Source organism: Myotis yumanensis, unplaced genomic scaffold (assembly GCF_028538775.1).
Source record: "Myotis yumanensis isolate MYYU_CA2020_CCGP unplaced genomic scaffold, mMyoYum1.0.hap1 SCAF_13, whole genome shotgun sequence".
NCBI classification, from domain to species: Eukaryota; Metazoa; Chordata; class Mammalia; order Chiroptera; family Vespertilionidae; genus Myotis; species Myotis yumanensis.
In genome coordinates this window covers 21,689,201-21,709,407 of record NW_027223764.1, presented here as the reverse complement: position 1 = coordinate 21,709,407, position 20,207 = coordinate 21,689,201, and the positions used below count along the sequence as shown (strand labels likewise).

Sequence of the window (20,207 nt, the reverse complement as noted above, 5' to 3'; positions counted from 1 at the left end):
TCTTCCACTGGTTCTTCAGTTAGTTTATGTATATTTACTTAATGTCATACAGATTGTTCTATTATTTCTATACTTGGGGTATTAATTCTCCAACTTATTGTCTCTGCTGATTCTTCTTCACAGATTAATACATTTTTTTTATGTTTCTCATGTTTTTATTTAAAGTTTTTTTTAGGTGAGATGATTCCTTTCCACAGGAGTCCCCTATGGCCTCATCATGAGTGTGACCCTGTTTTTCATTTTTTCAGGGTTCTTGGAATGCTGTGGATTCTCGATCCATTATTATGTTAATGTCTAAGTTTAGGGTTTCCATACTAGTATATAGGAAATATAATTTGAGAACTTATACCTATAGGAGGAACAGGCTTTGGGATTCAGTTTCTCATAGGAGATATTTTTTCCCCACTTGGAGCCTAGGAAAGATAGCAAGATTTCTTGCCATTCCTGTCAGTTTCAATGTCCTCTGCAGTCTTGCCTCCATCTGAAGGTTAGTTCCATGTGTTTATGTTTCCCCTTCTCTTCTGATCAGGGCAATTTCCCGTTCCTTCCTTTGAGCTTAACTCTGTATTTTTAATTTGGGGTGGAGAAGAGGTTACATGTTTTTTCAGCAGTTCTCTGTTTGTATAAGAGGTCCCCACTTGTTCAACGGGTCATATCACCAGAACCAAAAAGTTGGCACGTAATACATTTTTTAACCTGAAAATAATTGTTTCACCGCTAGAATTTCTAGATCAGAAGTCGTGCACTTGCAGCTCTTGGGATAAACCCAACCCACAGATGTGTTTTGTTTGGCCTAAACACTTTTGGCCCACACTGTGTATTTTTTTTTTTTTTAATCTTACTTTAGTAGCCAATTTTTAAAAATCAAAAGATTTCACATAAAAATGCAGATTTTCTAGTTTTTCTTTAAAAAACGGTAAGACCTGGCAACAGTGAGCTAATCTTCTGTCATTTACAACCCACTGGAGTTAAGTAGCACCTCTTCCCCATAGTCAGTTTCCGGCTTTCTCTCCCACTTCCCCCTGTCCCAGCCAGCCAGCTTCACCCACTGACATTACCTGCTTGGCCTCTACATATATTCTAACGCGCTATCTCAGTCCTAGACTACAAATTGCGCCCAGATTTCAAATATGAGTTGCCCCAGGAGACTGGAAGGTCCCGGGGGGTCAGGACCTGACACTGGCTTGTTCACACTCTGTTCACACCCAGCACGTTGCCTGGTTGGTGGTAAGCATTCAGGGTTTTCATATTTTGAATGAATTAATTAAAGAATGGATGAGTTATGCTAAAAATAAACAGCCCCACAGTCCAAACAATTCTGTGGTGGTAACCTCTTCAAAATATTGGCAGCCCCCAAACCCTTAATGTTCAAATACTGAGAATCATCACGTCTTAAGTAATCACAGGCAGCGATGTAGCAAGTGGAAGTTTGTTATTCATTTCCCATATGGTTTTCAACAAGTCTCTTAATTTTCCTCTGCCTCCAACTCTCCTTTGGAGAATGGACAAGAATACTTCTCTCTCGGAGGCACTAACCCTAAGAGCATGTTTCTCAGACAACTGTGTTATATGTGCATGTGACCCAGTACTGTCAGGACCGGTATGCAGCCGAGTCAGCATGGGAAAGTCTTAAGTGCACCTGGAAAGAGACCAGGCTGTAATTTCCAGAGATGGGTTATTGAATGACAGCTTCCCCCTCGGTCCGGTGAGAAATTTAATTTGCCAAGGACTCAACACAGGAAGCATTTGCCGATTAAAAATATGTCTAAACAGATGTTCCGCTTAGCCTGGAAGAAGGATCTTAATGCAACTGTCATTATTGGATTTTCTTGGATTACTACTATCTGGAACCGGAGTGCAAATAGAAGGATGTAATTATGTATTATGGCCAAGAGTCCTGCATTTAAAAAGGAGCTCAGGGGGTCTGAAAGGATTTAACACGCTGGGGGCGGGGTGGGCTGGGGGATAAAGCCCATTTAGATCCTCTGGCCCTGGGAGTGGACCCTGTCCTCCCTGAAGAAGCAGAGCGGCCGTAACTATTCAATGTTCCATCTTCAGCGGAAGGCACAGCCGTGTCATAAACAGAACCAGGCCTGACCCGGTCTTCTCAAGCGAGGAACTGTGAATTTTCAATTAGTCAACTGATGACTCCCACACTAGAAGTAAACACCCGGACTGTCCAGCCATCTGCATAACCCTCAGCCCACAGATGATGGGCAAATGTGCACCTGGCCAGAGCTGTGGCAATCCCGAGCGACTAAAGAGCAGCTCCTCACTGCATAAGTGGTTCTCAAACCTAGATGCCCATTTGAATCAACTGGGGAACTTTAAAAAAATTCTGACCCGGCTTGTGTGGCTCAGTGGTTGAGTGCTGACCTATGAACCAGGAGGTCAGGGTTTGATTCCTGGTCAGGGCACATGCCCAGGTTGCGGGCTTGATCCCTAATAGGGGGCGTGCAGGAGGCAGCTGAATGATAATTCTCTCTCATCATTTATGTTTCTATCTCTCTCTCCCTCTCCTTTCCTCTCTGAAATCAATAAAAATAAAAAATAAATTCTGGTGTCTGCCCCCCTGCCCTGAGGCGGTGACTCAATGGGCCTACAGTGTCTTCAAGGCATCTGTAGTTTTTGAAGCTCTCCAGGGGGTTCGCAGGTGCAGGTTAGTTTGAGAACCACCGATATAGCCCAAAGGTTAAGAGCAAGGAGTGTGGGGTCAGAGGACTTAAGTGCAGGGTAGACACTGCCATTTGCTCCCTGTGTGGCCTTGGATAAGCCGCCCTCCCCTGAGCCTTCCTTCCTGCTGCATGGTGGCGGTGTGGGCACTGAACCAGGTAATAAATGTCAAATGCCCGCCGTGGTGGGGACTCAAGGCGAGCTGTAGTGATGACTATCAAGATCTGCATTTGGGGAGAAGATAGAAAAAATGCCTAAGGTGGGGCTCAGCGGTTACAGCCAGATACGCTGATGTAAGTGACTTTCAGGGGTTTAGACTGAGTGGTGCTTTGCGCCCAAGTCCCTATTTTCTGGTGCAACCAGGTTCCGTTATTTGCTTGGGCACAAAGCCCATAGGGACTGTTCCTGGAAGTGACAGGTCCGTTCTCTATTACGAATATGGTTTTGGAAATCAGGCTCCAGCACAATCATAGCTTCGTTCATGGAGCAGTTACACGCCACCCCCATTTCATTAATCCCATTATCAGCCCCGAAATGCGGGCTGAGCTCCCAATTCCAGGGAGGGAGGCTCCCGAGACCAGACCGTCTGCCCGGATGCTCAGTGAGCAGTTCTCCCAGCCCCTAGCCCTCCCCAGAGCTGGGAGCACAAATCCCACCGTCAGGGCTGAGGGGAGACACATAAAGCCAGGAAATAACCCGGCCACTGAAGCCAGCAGGCCCAGGGCTTCCCTCAGATCCTTTCTCCTGCCTGGGCGGTCTCTTTTTCTGGGAGTAGGCGGGGAGGGAGGGGGAGGTTGTGATTAAAGGAGAATCTGAGATTGACACAACTTGCCTTATCTTTAATTCCAACAAAAGAGGAAGCATCCAAGCCAGAGCCTGACAGTGTCCAGGGGGGACGATTGGATGAGAAGGCTGAAAGGACAGGCTAGCACAGCCTGCCCTCACCTCCCCTTTGGGGTCTGCGTTCCCCTCAGGATTGCCCTGGATGCTGAAAGACCTGCTCCTCCGAGGCTGTCATACAGAGTGGAGGATCGGCCTGGCCTTGACATTATCCTCTTCAAACAAACCAGGGTCATCTGAGGAGCTGCAGACTATGGATTTAGCCAGTTTTAGGAGTTCGGGGCCTGGTAGATGAGGGAATGCTGTCATCATCCTCCTTAAAAAATCCAAGAAGGTCTCTTGTTGCGGTGTGGTATTGTGCACAACCCCTCTGGAGACAGAATTTTAATGGGCTGCAGCAGCCTTATTCCTTCCTGTCCCTCTTAATTGTGTTTCTCTGCAGCTGTTGAACAGCTGTGGGATTCCAGTCCAGAGGTGGACAATGCACTTTCAATGCTGGATAATATAATTCTTGGAGGTGGAGGTAGAGAAGAAGAAGTGGAGGAGGTACGTTCATGGAGTGCCATTTACACAACAGACACCTGGCTATGCACTTTGGATAAACATTATTTCTAGTTCTCTCTAAATCTCTTATGAGGAGTTAGATAACTTATCCAAGGTCATAGCTACTAAGAGGCTGAGCTGGGATGCAAACCCAAGTGTGTCTGACTATCCCAGTTTATTTGGTTGGGTCATTTTACACCCAGTAAACTAGTAAATATTAAAAACCCTGACAACGTCTATTGCTGGTGAGCAGGTGAGAAGCAATGAGGAAAGGTGGCAGATGGTCTCCAAATACAGCCACCAGCAAGTTCTCTCATCCCTGTGAGCTCCTGCCACTTATCACATTAGGGATGGAATCTATTTTCTTCTCCTTGAACCTGGGCTGGACTTTAGCTTGTTGTGACCAATAGAATGTGACTGAAGTAGCATTCAGGGAGTTTTAAGTCAACTAATGGCTTCTGCTTCCTCCCTCTAGGAAGCCAGCTGCCATGCTATGTCTCCGGCTAGACAACTAAGTGGTGAAAGTCCACGTGGAGAGAGGAGTCATGTGGGGAGGTACACTGACGCACCAAGGCTGTGACTAAAGCTTCCTTTGGCCTCCCAGCCCAGCACAGCTTCTAGCCGAATGTAGTCAGGTGAGTGACCTCAGCCAACGTCAGCCGAAGAACCACACCACTGAGCCCAGTCAACCCACAGAACCATGGAAGATAACAAAATCACTGTCTGAAGTCACTAAGTTTGAGGGTAGTTTTGATGCGACAGTAAATCACTTAAATCAGGAAGGAAACATTAAGTTTGGCATCTGTATCGCTGCATGGGATGGCAAACCCCTCTGTTTTCAGTCCCACACCCTATGCTCCACTGTCACCGCTAAGTGCTGGTCATCCATGGCCAAAATGAAGTGCCACTGAGTTTGTCAGATGTCTTGGAGCCTGAACATGCATAAGTCAAAATACCTTTGAGTAAGCAAAGCAGTTAAATACAGATGTTAAAGGGGGCCTTGCACATGGTTCCAGAAACAACTGTGTGACTGAGAAACAAGTGCACAATGTCAAGTGGTGGTGGCGGGGAGTGGGGGCTAAAGCATCTGCCTGCCTCTGAAAGAGGTCACATTGACAAGACGGGCATCAGAAACCGAGGAAAAAAATGGGCAAAGGACAGGAAAAGGTGGGTCACAGAAGTGCACACCCAAATCACTGGCAAAGGTAGAAAAAGACGCTCAAAGTCACGGGCAGTCAGAGGAATACAAATAAGTAATAATAAGCTTCCATTTGCATTACTGAAAATAACGATAATACCTAGAGTTAGGAAGGATATGGGGAAAGGGACCCAGCTTTAAGTTGCTATGGAAATGTGAATGGTTACCCCTTTTGAAACGCATTCTAGCAACACTGTTCATGATGGCAAAAACCTGAAGTGAATATTAACTGATAAAGAAAGAATTGAATAAATGATGGTCTACTCATACCAGTAATATTTTGCAACTATTCCGAAGAATAAATTGAAGTTGTAACAAGTATCTTAGAGGGGTTTCCCGTAAGGTATTGATGAATGAGAAAAGCACGATACATAAAAAACATGTATCAAATATGATCCCATTTTTTAAAAAATGACAAAGCTTATCGCTATATATATGTTTGTATGTGTATATGTATAAATCTGTACATAAATATATGTGCATATATATGCATGGAGAAAAAATATGGAAGAGTGCATACAAAGTCATTTGCATGCATTACCTAGAAAAGGGTAGAAAAAAAGAAGAGAAGGAGGTAGCCAAATTAAAGGGAAAAGAAAAAAAAGGAGAAAACACTTAAAAAGTATGTAATTACATCATCACATTTACACATTTGTGTGAATTATATATATGCATTTGTGTAAAATTATGTATATGCATGTGTATCTGTGAAATATAAAATAACATTAAAGCAAAAACATAAAATAAAGCAAATAATAATTTGTACTTCATCCCTACATAGTCATTCCCCAAACTTAGGATTCTGGCACTTTAAAATTATTCCCTTTGCTCTGTGTTAATTTTATGTAGAAGAAATGCCATCGCTGGCTGTGAGCCCTGATTCCCATAGAAAGCGGGCCACTAAGCAGGAAAAGTTCTCCAAAATTGAGACACCTTCCCATAACCTCCAGGCTAGAATCTCACAACTTGGAGAGCATTCATAGGCCTGAGCATAATGCAGACAGGAAGTGGTGGTACTTCCAGGCTGGTACCTGCTGATAGGTGGCCTTGCCCACAGACAGCCACAACCTCACCTGCTGCCTCCCCTAACAGCCCAGGCTTCTCTCGTCAACACCCACCCCTCCCCAGCCCCTAACCCTTGCCTCCCATGCCCACTTGTTCTGTCAGACCCCAAACTTCATCATCCCTCCTCTCAGCCCCCAGGGGCTTCAACTCACAAGCCGAGTTCTAGAGAGAAAGGTCAAGTACAGATTGCAGAGTTTAACTAAAGACCATACCGTCTCTGAGCAACCAAATGCCACACTCTATCCCTTTCTCTGGCAGCCAGCCCACCCCACTCAACAAAAGGACACACTCCCTCATGCCCACAGACTTCAGGACTTCTTAGTCCACTAAGATAAAAGGTATATAAGAGGTTCCCAAAGCCAGGGTTGTGGAGAGGGAACATGGGGAGCAACTGCTTAGTGGGTATGGAGTTGGCTTTTCAGGTATTGAAAACAACATGGATCTAGATGGTGATGGCTGCACAGCATTGTGAATGCACGTAATGCTCCTCAATCGTACATGTTAAAATGGTAAATTTTATGTGAAATTTACACAGTTTTTTTTAAGGACCCAAAGGCCTGGTGGGCCTCTCATTACCCTTTCTAGCGTCCTCGCTGCTGGCATTCGCGGCTGTAGCATTCGGCCAGCTCTCGAATGACTGGTCTTCAAGTCCACCTGAAGGAAAGAAGAAGAAAATCCATGAGGACACATCAGCCTTCTTTGCACCAGCACCGAAAGGAGGGAGACACCTGGTCACTGGGGGGATGATCCGAATCAGCAGCAGAATGGTAAAGATTTGTTCCACAAGGGTTTACTGAGCACCTACCGTGTGCCAGGACCTGTTCTAGACACTAAGGCAAAAGCAAAAACCAACCCTGCTTATTTTTAATAACCACACACATAATTCACAAATTATAAACTCTCTTTGATCAGCTCAAGGGCACTTGAAGTCAAATATACAAATAGGCAAATCCCAAAGGCAGCTCCCTCACCCCCACCTCCATGAGAAAGCCCGAACACAAACAGGACAGGCTCCTGGAGCCCCCCTGCTGTGGAACCCACAGGACATCATCTGTGCTGCCTTGGCTGAAACAGGCATTCTGGTTCTTCTTCGGGGTCAGTCTCCTTTCAGAAACTGCTCTGCTTACTTTGTAAATCAGACTCTGCGGACAGCGCCTCAGGCCAGGACAGCGATGCTTGCCAGTAGCCATGATCCATAAGCCGGCTCTCATCCCTCCCCGCCCGGAACACGGTCCATCACCCATTCTTATTAGACCCACTGCAAGTCACTGGGGATCCAGCAATGAAAAGACAGGAAGGTGTGTACATTCTAAATGGGTGGGCCATAAACAGTAAGAAAATAAATAAGATCCTTGCAGGTTCAGAAAATGCTCTGGAGATCCAATTCAGTATGTGGTGAAGCATGACCGGAGCAGCTGCTTAGAAGGTGGTCAGAAAAGGCCCTTCCAGGGAGGTGACACTCGGAGACCCAGGTCAGTGCGACCCCAGCAGAAGGCAGGGTGGCGAAAGAACCTGGATCAGGAATAGACTTGGCCAATGGAGGCGCCAACATGGTGGCCGAGGCGGGCAGGGTTGAAAGCAGGAGAGGGACAGAGCGAGGTGCTATTATCTGCTTTACCAAGGTCTCTCTGGCAGGCAAAAGAGAAAGCCGGGCGATCAGTAAGGAGCCTTGTGAAGGTCCAGAGGCGAGACAGCAGTGGATGGGCTGGACAGTGCAATGGAGATGTTGAGGACCTGTCATATTACAGGTGGAGTTGGAGGCAGAGCAACGAGAGAGGCCGATGGGACTGAGGGGGGCCACCCAGGACTCCTATAGTTGTGGCTGGAAAAACTGAATGGGTAGTGACACCAGAAAGCAGATTTGAGGACAAAACCTGGGTCCATGAGAGACGATCATACACATGAATCCACACCAAACCCATTATAGGACAATAGTATTTACTAATTCAAAATTATTTCTTACCTTCGTTTAGAAATTTGCAACTTCCAAAGTAGTTTCCCCACAGCCCCTTGAGTACAAGACTCAGTGGCAGACAGAGTGGCATCCCATTTTATAGAGAAGGAAACTGGGACACAAAATAATTATCCCAGGGTTGTCGATCCTATCAGGGAAGCTGAGGGCTCAGGACAGCCCCCTGGTCACAGCCTGATGATCTGTCCCATGTCCCACAGCTAGAAAGGGTCCCAAACACGGAAGCCCATGGTCTGGCCCCAGACAACCCCTGGAGACAGCCCTGTGGTCCCACATCCCAACTCTCGATGTGCAGACGACTTCTTCCTCTCTTGTGACTGACATTGGCGGGGGACCAGGCTGCATGCTGACATTCTTGTATGCCTTCATCCTGCTCATTCTGATGCCTTTCTGGCCAACTCAGAATCCACTCACACACTCCCTGCAGCTGCCGGGGCCTTCGCTGCCAGCTCCCAGCCCTCTGGGTATTCTTCCAGTTGCGATATCATTTCCTCTCGGGCTAAAGGTTGGGGGAAATCCTGATGGTATGAAAATCACTGGCCAGCAGAGGAATGTGCCATGTGTGGAGTGGAGGAGAGCCCGAGGCCGAGGCTCCGGGACTAGCTTAGTCTTTCCTCCGCCGTGTAACTGTGGATAAGGCCCTGGGTATTAGTATTTTCCATCTGTCAAATGGGCTGTTGTGAGGACCAAATGAGGTAATGAGTTTGTTCAGGAACTCACTCATTCAACAAATATTTATCCAGCACCTGCAACATGCCAGATGCTGTTTCTGCTGTGCAGGATATGACACTGAACAAAGTCTACCCTGACCTCATGGAAATTATATTCTGATGGAGGGCAGGAAGAAAACAATAAACAAATAGACAACTAAGTATCTAAGTCAGTTGTTAACAAGCACTATGAAGAAAATAAATGAAGGTGAGAGAAATAGTGAATGCAAGGCATGAGGGTGTGTGATTTCAGTTGAGGTAGAAAATGCAAAAGCCCAAAGAAAGTGAGGGCAAGAGTCTGCAGCTAAATGAAAGCATTCCAAAGGGAGGGAATAGCAGGTGCAAAGGCCCTGGGGTGGGAGTGTACTTGGCAGGAGGGAAGCGGATATGACTGGACTGGAATGAGCGAGGGAGAGAGTAGTAGGCAATGAGGTCAGTGGGCAGGGGAGGGTCTGGAGAGTCAGCTCATGTGAGGCCTTGCAGGCCATTTTCAGCATTGGGGCATTGATGCTGAGAGACCTAGATGGGACCCAGAGGACATGAAAGAGTTTTGTAACTGCAGCTCTGAATATGAGCCAGGTTATCAGCAGTGGATAGGAGGGAGACATAGGAGCTTGGATTTGAAAGATTCCATATAGCACTCGGCCTGGAGGGTTGGTAAGTTAAACCTGCTTGGCTCCTGCACAAGGGGTGGGAAACATAAGAAACAGACCTGTAAGGATACCTGGGCAAAGACTGGTTCAGGTTAGCTGGAGGCTGTGGTTGAGAGCTAAGGAGAGTGGCCGGGGGGGTGGGGGAGGGGCGGGGGGGTTGGTAGAGGCAGGCAGAGGAGGGGATGGGTTGATAACTTCTGATTCCCTTCACTTCCTGTGCTTAGGGTTATAAAGCTCTGAAGTTGGGGGGAGACCCGGTGCGGGAAAGAATCGGTGTTCACTAAGTGTCAATTATGGTGCTGACCATGCACTAAGAACAATGCCAAATGCTTTCCTGGCCTTGAATTGTATAATTCTAGCCTCATAAAAACCAACGACAAAAGGGCCATAAATATCCCCATTTTATAGATGAAGAAACAAGGCAAAGTGATTTGCCTGTCTTGAGAGAACAGAGATTAGTAGTGGTGGTGACACTGGAGGTGGGTCCTGTCTGATCCCCAAACCTGTACTCCTTCCCCTCAGCCTAATCTCCAAAAGAACAAGGAGAACAAGGGGTGCCTGGGAGAGGCTGGTTACCTCCCAGGGACCCACGGCATTTTCCAGGTCTTGGGGGGGAACATCCAAAGTCAGTGATGAGGTTGAGGCCATGGGCACAGATCCCTCATCTGCCATCCTTACCTGCAAGAGACGGATGGCCCTGTCTTTTCTTAGAAGGGCTTTCTCAGAAGCTTGGATCTCACGTTCTAGCACAGCTGAGCCTGGAATCTACTTGGAGTTAATGTGGTTTGGCCACTCTCCTAATGAAAACCCTTGCAAGGCTCCCTACTGCTCTTGGGATGAGTCCCAATTCCTAACATAGCCTATGGGGCCCTGTGATCTGGGCCCACTGGCCTCCTCCACCTGTGCTTTGGGGCTTCCTGCTACTTTCCCACTCCCATTCTCTGCCTAGTCACCCTAAGCTACTCACAGCACGTGGATTTCCACTTCTCCCTTAGTGATGCACCTGCCTTTGGCCATACCCACCTCTTCACCTGGCCAGCATCTACTGGTCCTTCAAGTGTCAGCCTGGATACCACTTCCTCTGGGAAGCTGCCCTGTTGATCCTCGCAGGTTAGAGGGGCACCTCTGTGCCCTATAACCCCCTGGATTTACATCCCTCATCACAAGGTATTATGACTTCCTATTTACTCAGCTGCCCCCCACCCCCCAGTCTGGTTTCTAATTTTTAGCATTTTGAAGAAATTGACTTTGTTTTGTCTTAAAACAAACAGCCAACGCTGTGCCTGGCACAGAGCAGGCACTCAATGAAATATGTGATGCATAAATGGACGGACAGACAGTTACTTGAAAAGAGAATTCGATAATTTTTAACTCAGAGGAACTGATGGAAAAAATTGTCTTTATCAGTTTTGGAGGGAGAAAGCAGATATTCTTGTAGCAATGGTTCTCAGCCTTGGCTGCACTTTGGGATCACCTGGGAAGCTTTTTAGGAAAATACTGATGCCTGGGTCCCCCCCTCCCCCCCCCCCCCCCCCCCGCCGCCCCCCAGGTTCTTGTTTAACTGCTCTGGGGCATGGCCTGGGCCTTGGGATTTTTTAAAGCTCCCTAGTGATTCTAAAATCCTGTCAGAGGAAGCACCGTCTCAGGAATATTTTCTTACAACCAACCTCTCTCCTTCCAAGCTCACCAGGAATGGAAGATGTGGGGCTGGAGACAGACACCAAATGCTAAGAAAAGTCATTTCTCACATCTACGCTCGTGGAAAGTGTTGCTCTGTTTCACTGAAAACAGGTGTGGCTGTGGCTAAAACTGCAGTACTAGGCACACGGAACAAGGAACAGAGAAATACAGCCTGACGCAGACAAAGATTCGGGGGCAATGGGGGAGGGACTCAGAGTGTGGGGATATGTTTTTCCTCGGGTGGGATTTCAAGACAAAAATATTTGGAAAAATAAAACATATATATCCTTATATTTGATCTTTGGTTAATTACCTCTTCAGACAGAGGATATGCAAAGATCTTGTAGATTTCATTAGTCACAGGGGTTTATTCAAACATCTCCTTTGCATAAGAAACCCAGGCTTACAGCTGGTCCCTGGGAAAGAATGCCCTCCAGGCCTTGAAAGAGAGCCCGGGGCCTGTTCAGGCTCTCGCTGGAACACAGCGGAGGTCAGGGCCCATGATGCCTGGGGGCCAGGCTGAAATGTTTCTATCCAGCATTTGCAATTCAATCCCACAGTTTCCTTTATGGAACAATTCACTAAATTCAGAGTTGTTCTTTTTTCTAATTCACCATATAATTCACCTCCCAAGTTCAATTAAGAAGCAATCTGTTAGCAACTTTGTGAGCAAGCTGCTTTTCTTTGGGAAAGCCCAATTTTCTTCTGCTTCGAACAAAAAAGTGGCTTAATTAGATGCATCATAAGAGCCATTGATGTACACACAACGCCCCTCCGCCATAATTAATGAAATGTTAACTATGTATATCCAAAGCCATCTAGGGCAGAGCCTGGTTCCACACCTCAGTCTTGTTCATTTGAACAATAGTGGCTATGAGTTCATATTCTTAATTTGGAAATTACTAAACAAAATGTTATATTCATTATTCCCTCCACCCCTCACTCTTAGAGCCAAACACTGCTTGGGCTTGGGCTTTCTTAAACACAAGGATAACTACCATTTTAAGCGCTGATTATTTGCAGGTACAACACATATGTTATCTATTTAAGCCTCAAGCCCCCCCTCTCAGGTGGGTATTGAAAGGGCGAGGGCTAGGCCCTCCACCTTGCCCCAGGGTAAAGGCTACGCCCTCCATCTTGCCCTAGGGTAAGGGCTACGTCCTCCATCTTACCTTGGCCACGTGCTTGGCAAGGAGCTTCTTCCCGGAAGTCTAAGACTCTGCTAGCCACACCCAGGAACAAGACATCGACTTGCGCCTGGCCAATCGGCAGAGCACAGTCCTTTCTCCTCCCCTTACTCCAACCCCCTCTTTAAAACCCGTTTCTAGGCGGGGTTCTGTCTCTCAGCCACTTGGCTTGCCATTGTGTCGGTGAGTCTAGTGGAGCTCAAGCTAGCTTGAAATACAGATTCTTATGCTTTTGCATCGGATTGGCTGGCTCCCTGATGTGGTTTCTTGGGGATCTTGAAATCTGGGCATAACAGGTATATCCCCATTTTACGTGCAGGGTAACTGAGGCTCTCAGCAGCACCAATATCACTGGGGGCACATAGCCATTGGGTGGGGAGGTTGAGATTCTTTCCAGATCAGTCTGGTGTCAAAGCCTGCCGTATACATTGCATGCTAAAGTAACCCTGCCTGGGCAACCTTTGCGCTCCTGTTTCCTGATGTGAACGATGACATGTTAAAACAGGGCAGGAGTAGCCATTTCAGAGGAGCTACCCTGCACATCTTCCTCTTCCTTATCTTCCAAACTGGACAAAACCGCCAACATTCCAAGAAGTCAGCTGGAATGAGAATACCTTGTTTGTAAGGACTGATGGAAGTGGACTTCACCAATAATCAAATCTCTAACCAGTCAATGAAGTACAAATCTAGCCTTTTTCCAGATGACCAAATCTTAAGCCAGTCCATGAGGTACAAACCTAACCTCACCTCATCCAGCACCAATGAAATAACGTACCCATCTTCCTTCCTTCCCTCGGGACCCTGAGCTCCTCTCCTGTATTGGGGGAACACTATTTGGGTTTTTGCCTGAATCTGTTCTTCCCAAATTACAATTCTTTGATCTCAAATAAACATTTGTTGCTTCTCATTCAGACTTTTTATTTTTAGGTTAACACTGACTTTTTAATACATACAGCCCTGGCCCATCAGAGGTAAATCTAGCATGAAACTGCTATGCTTTACTCTATGAAAAAGAAAAAGTAATCTCCAGTAAAGATCCTAAAAATGGCTTTATTACCAGTCCATTCATTCAATACATATTGGCTGAGGGCCTGCTTGGGGCAGTACTGTGTTGGGTTCCCTAAGGCAGAACAGGCAGGGCTTACCTTCATGGTGCCTTCACGGTTCCATGGAGGGAATGAAAATCAACAATAAACAGATCATTTTATGGAGGGATTAAGCACTTTGGAGAAATTAAAACAGAGCTTTTGAAAGAGCAACGGCGGGTGCGAGCTCACAACGGAGACCTGCATGATGAAAGGGGGACATTCATTTGGGAAGAGTCTTCTAGGGAGGGGGAAGCAAATAAAAAGTCCTCAAGAAGGAAAACAGTCTGATATGGCTGGAGCTAGGGCTGACTGAGCCGCACCAGCTCCTGCAGCCTCATCCTCACAACCATGGCTTAAGCAATCTCAACTTGCCATGCCCTTTGGTCAGATGTAAATGCACAGCAACCCCATGAGTAAGCATCGTTCCTCTTTTACAGAAGATAAAACTGAGGCTCGTGAATAAGTTGTCCGAGGTCATCCAGCTGGTAAAAGACTAAACTTGCATTCTAAGGTGGACCCTTCTGACTCCAGAATCCATGCTCATAACCCCTGCCCCTCAACCCTATACCTGCAGGTATGGTCCAAGCGAGCATTCCAGGCAAGGTCAATGAATGAAATATCTGTACACCTCGGTCAGAAAACTACCTTCAAGACATACAGGCTCAGCTGAGGTTTCAGTTATCCATTAGGGAAAAAAAATGACATGACTCTTAATGATTCAGGAACGAACCAGGCAACCACGATAGTAATCAATGTGTAATCCTAAGTAATTCGGTGCCAAGTAATTGTTATATCTCTGCCAAATTTCAAATGCTACAGAAGGGAAGGGGAAAAGAGTTAAATGATTTTTGCCAGTTTCTGTTAATGAAGTGATTTAATATTGGCGATTGTGTAACAAAATGGGAATCCTTGTACACTGCTGGTGGAGGAGCAATATCAATTGATAACATGTTATGAGGTATTTCGCAAGATGTACCAAAGTCTTTTAAAAGAGGCAATATGATTTTCACCCAAGAACATGACTTCTATGTTTCTGTACTAAGGAATTGATTGGCAATGAAGACAACGGATGTTCATCTCCACATTTTTTATAACAAAGACTGACAACCACACCCAAGGGGGGAGTGGTAACATGAATTATGATATAATGGAACACTGTGTAACCTTTTAAACTGTTTTAGAAAAGAGTTTCCTAAATGGGAAACATGTTCATAGTATAAATAAATAAAAAAAAAAAAAAAACAGGTTAAAAAGTAGTACCCAGTGTGATTCCAATAGACTAGAGTCTGAATCCATCTTTTTAAAAAAATCTACAAAAACAAAAGAAAAAGAAAAAACATTGGATGGAAATACCCACAATGTCCATTGTGATTATCTCTGGTTGGTGATTTTTGCATTAATTTTATTTTCTCATATACTTACCAAAATCTCCAAATTTTATTCAATATATTACTTTTTAAAATCGGGAAGTAAAAAGATTTTCAAAAAGAAGAACTAGATTACAACATACACTTTGTCTAAAAACATGTGCTCTGCAGTTTGTAGTGTATGTGCACGCAAGCGCGCGTACACACACACACACACACACACACACACACGGTTGCTGGGGAAACCGTTAGCCGATGGGAAAGAAACATAGTTGTGTTTACACAGATGGAATGTTGTGGCCCAACCTTTTTTTTCTGCTCTGGCCATGGAAAGAGAAAAATAAGGAGTCCACACCTCGGCACTTACCCTCTCTGTGTTTTGGTTTTTTCATCCATAAAATGGGGTTAAGGGCATTCACCTTTTAGAGTTCTTATGCCAATGAAGAGATATAATACATTCAAGATATAGAACAATGGCCCATAATCAGCACTCATTGAGTTAGCTATTAGCATTATTGTTATCACTATTGACTCTAAAACTGCTCTGAAGTCTGAAGGAGCAGATTAGGGTGAAACAATAAGCCACAGAGACAAGACATTTTATACCTGAACCATCCCAATTCAAGTAAAAAGTTCAAGTTATCCTTAAAATAGACTTAACAAAACCAAGTTTAGGCTGAGAATCCATTGAAAGTCAATGGCAGTCAGTGGGAGAAAAGCATCCACTATACCCAGGCATGGATTTCCTTAAACCTGGTTCCAAATAGTGCTCACCCATAACAATTTGAGATATCAAATAACTATTAAAAGTTAACTAAAGATATACGAGTGACTAGATTATGTGTAGTCATCCTGTTATTCCTGGGAAAGTGGAGCTGATTGGCCCCTTCACTTCCAGCTGAGCTCAGAACCATTGGATAACCTCAGAACCACCTAAGGCAGTGGTTCTCAACCTTGGCTGCACATTAGAATCACCTGGGAATCTTTTTAAAATCCTGATTTCTGGGCCTCATCCTCCAGAAATTCTGTTTCTTTGTTACTAATGTTGTGGCCCCACCCCATAACAAAGAAACAGAATTTCTGGAGGATGAGGCCCAGAAATCAGGATTTTAAAAAGATTCCTAGGTGATTCTAATGTGCAGCCAAGGTTGAGAACCACTGACCTAAGGATCCCACTTCTGGATAGCTCTCACCACCTGCCTTGAATCATGTTAATTCCACAATAGACTGTGTGGGAGACACGGCTGTGACCCAGACACTAACCCACCCACAGGAGCCATGAGGCACAAGGAACAGTGAGAGCAATCAGATGAAGGAAATCCCACTCCCAACCTGGAAGTCGAGGAGGGCTTTCTGGAACTGGCATTGAAGGACATGAAAGGCTACAACAAGTGGGGGTGGGAAGGTGTCAGGCAGGAACAGAACACAGAAGGGAACCAAATTGCCCAGCTTTTGCACAGCTTTTTCTATCTAAGTGGTCTTTGTCAGGATATTTCATTTCTTTGAGCTTTAGTTTCCTCATCCGTAAAAATCGACATACTAGGACTCTAACTCTTCAGTTTGTGAGCACACCTAAAAGAGTGCCTGGCACATTGTAGCCATAATCTTACTAATGATTATTCTTCAGGTCAGCTTCCCCAAATGAAGTTATGGGTTTAATGCAATCGTGACTCAAATTCTAAACTCAGCCTTTTGCATGAAGCCATCCCCCTCCTCTCTGCTTCATTTTCATCTCCCTCATGGCCATTAGTTCACTCAGTCCTTCATTCAACAAGCTTCTATGGGGCATCTCTCTGTGCCAGGCACTGTACCAGGTGCCAGGGACAGAAAAACAGATCAGACACAGTTTCCACTCTCAAGGAGCTCCTAGCCCTGGTCATACCATGCCCACAGTACAATTATTTGTAAACCAATCTGTTGTCCCCACAAGACCACTCCTTAAGGACTGAGACAACACCTCTCTATCTCTACCGTGTGGCATTCACAGCAGATGCTAACAAATACATCCATTTTAATTGGACTGAATTGAATTGGCTAATGCTTGCATATATTATCTCAGCTAATTCTCACTGCACCTGTGTGGGGCAGGGTATTATTACTGTTATCTCCATTTTACAGATGAGGAAACGGAGACTTAACAAGGTAAAGCACATGTGTGTCTTCATAGAAAATCCTAGAAGAATTTTATCACGTGGCCTTTGCACAGATGCCAAATGACTAGTAAAGGTGTACAAATATCTCAAAGGGCAAACCCCATAAGTTGGGTCACAGAAACAGTAGCATAGAACTCAGGAAATGAAAGAAAGGAAAAGGCCACCCCAAACCCTCTCCAGAGAACTAGAGGAGAGAAGCAGAAAGAACAGCACGGAGCTTCATGACCTGTCTCTGACCTTTCAGGACAGAATTCCACTTGGTTCAAGAAGTGCAGAGCAATGTCTTCACCTTTAAGAGATAGCACAGGTAACTAGAGGCTAAGGTAACTAATGTTTTTTGGGTGGTGGCATATGCCAGTGAAATGTAATGGGCTCTTTGTTTCTGAGTGGTTAATGCCCATTAATGGTTCTAACCCACTGATGCACTGGGCCAGAAAGAAACTGTTCTGATGCCAACACACATGCTGGGCCATTAATCACCCCTGCAAGACACCGAGTGTCCTGTTTGACTTCTCTGTGTTTTTCCCCTGTATCATCCAGGGCCCGACACATGACCTGCTGTGTTGCAAGCAGGTGCCAGAAACTGAAAGTTCATGGAAAAGAAGAAAAGACGTTCCAGGGAAGGAACTTTTTCCAGACTACCAGGCAATAGCTGAAGCTCTAGGATCCTCTCCCCTTAAAGGAGATGAGAGAAGTGGCCCTGGCCAGTGTCATGGGACCTGAATGGGGGTCCAAGGATGGTGTCTCCTCCTCAATGGCCCAATATGCAAACGCAAATGCCTAAGGTTGGGGGGCCAGGCACGTAATACATCAGAGTGAAAGAGGTTGGATGGGGGAGGTAGATAGGGAGTAGTGGGGTCTGTGGCAAATAGCAGAGCACCTGCTCCTCCCGATTTCAACCCATCATCATGCAACTCCGTTGATTGTTGCCATGTGGGGTTGCTGGACCCACATGGTCAGATCTTCCAATTCTTCAAGAGAAGCCAGAATTCTGGATATTTATGAGAAACCTGATTTTTAAATGTTGGCAGTAAATTAAAATTCTTTAAACACTACAAAACAAGCAAAACCCATCTGCAGACCAGATTTGGCTCATGGGCTGACCCCTTAGGACCTTTGGGCTGCAGAGTAAATGGAAAAGTCATGCCTCTTGGGCAGCGGTTCTCAACCTGTGGGTCGTGAATAATGAAAATACATCCTGCATATCAGATATTTACATTACGATTCAACAGTAGCAAAATTACAGTTATGAAGTAGCAACAAAAATAATTTTATGGTTGGGGGTCACCACAGCATGAGGAACTGTATTAAAGGGTCACGGCATTAGGAAGGTTGAGAACCACTGCTCTAGGGGGTGCCAATGTCTAGGGGGATGGAAGAAATTCCCTGGGCAATGGCAGCCAAGTTGCAGGGGATGCTTGAGGGTAATGGAGAACCTGGGAAGCAGAAAGCAAGAGGCAGTAGGAACAGGACATGGGCTGGGCAAAGATCAGAGGTTCAATGTCAAGGCCAGCTGAGGCTCTTCTCTCGCTGTTTAGAGCATGCGGGCTCACTGAAGGACACCAAAGAGAAATAAGATGACCAGAACTCAGGATGAGATTCCACTGGCAACTCCACCACCATCATAACCTTCTCTCTCTGGACTTCCTTGGAAACCACAGAAATAATGACCTGCAGATGTTGTGTAAACAACCTCAGAATACGTGACTTTGTCCTATACACCAGCCACAGGTCAGCATGATGGCAGCGGGGAACCTCATCCAAACTCACACTAGCAGGGCCATCTGCCACCCCTCAAGCTGCGTCACTGGCTTTCCCAGTCCAGCTCACTTGTCACGGGTGTGCAGTGTCTCCGTCCCTCACGTGGCTCTGCTGTGGGAGGCAGGCTGATCTTTCTTAACCTCCTCCCTTCAGCCCATTGTTGTTTACTGCTGTTTTCTAAGATAAGACACAGGGAGGCTACAGTCACATTTTTGCCAACACCTATGCGACCCCACTGGAGGGTCTCTGGAAGGTCTCGGGTTAGATGCAATTGGAGCAGACTGTTCTAAAGTTCCACGAGGTTCCATGAAGGAGAAGCCCAAAACTACTGTTATCCAATCAGACCTGCATGCAGCAGACCCCACTCAGCAGTGCGTCCCCATCCATTCATGCCTTATCTTTGGTAAAAGAACCAAGAAGTCTCATTCTTGGCCCTCAGGAAGCCTAGAGTCCAACCCTCTATTTTACAGATAAGGAACCTGAGGTCACATTAGGTAAAGTGACATGGCCAATGTCTGCCATATAGTGGGTAACTCTGAAAGTCTGTGGCACTAGTTTTGTCCAAAAACAATTTAGTTCACTATCGTGCCCAATAAGAAAATACTTGAGTAGTAAATGGATTTGAATCAAAGGTCCATTCCCAGCTGTAACAAAATGCAAACATCTCAGAGAGGCCAAGAAACACAGAGCAAAGGTGCATAGCTTTAAGAAAACTACAAATGCTGAGTTCAAAAATGTTAGGAGGTGATTACTTGTTGGCTAGATCATTCTTTATTTTGTCAAAAAGGATCCACTACAGGTTCTCTTAAGTCAAGGTGGGAAATTTTTTTCATGTCTAGGTCATTAATGTAGAATGACTGATTGGAGGGCTGCATAAATAACAAGACTTTAAGTATGGTTTATTTCATTTCATTTTGCTTTAGAAATCAATTACCATTTACTTTAAGAACAGGAAACATACTACCATTCAATAAACAAATAAATAAATAAACACATAAACACATAAATACATACATACACAGTTAAAGGAGAACAAAAATAGAATCAGATTAAGAAGAACCAAAACATGATGTTTGGGGAGGTGAGGTGAGGCACGATCCTCTTGTTGGCCAAAACTGAGAGGCAAAGATTGGATCCTCAGTTTTCCCCATGCTCAGCTCTCATGCTCTCTGGAACAAAGGCACAGACCTACCACCTGCTTCCATTATCACTGTTTGCTCCTGTTACCTCCTGGTGGCTCTGTTGTTAGCCCTCTGATCAGCTCACTTTATGCTCATTTCCTTGGATATCTCTCCACTCTTAGGACTTCCACGGTAC

At 45.5% G+C, this 20,207-nt stretch overlaps 1 protein-coding gene across 1 annotated transcript in view; it reads right to left on the bottom strand.

Moving 5' to 3' along the window:
• The window catches only part of TLL2 (tolloid like 2), a 96,353-nt gene that overhangs the window by 50,427 nt on the left and 25,719 nt on the right, over positions 1-20,207 (bottom strand). The window contains exon 3 of the mRNA XM_070431862.1: positions 6,896-6,973. Coding sequence (XP_070287963.1) covers positions 6,896-6,973 — 78 coding nt within the window. The remainder of the gene's footprint in view (positions 1-6,895; positions 6,974-20,207) is intronic.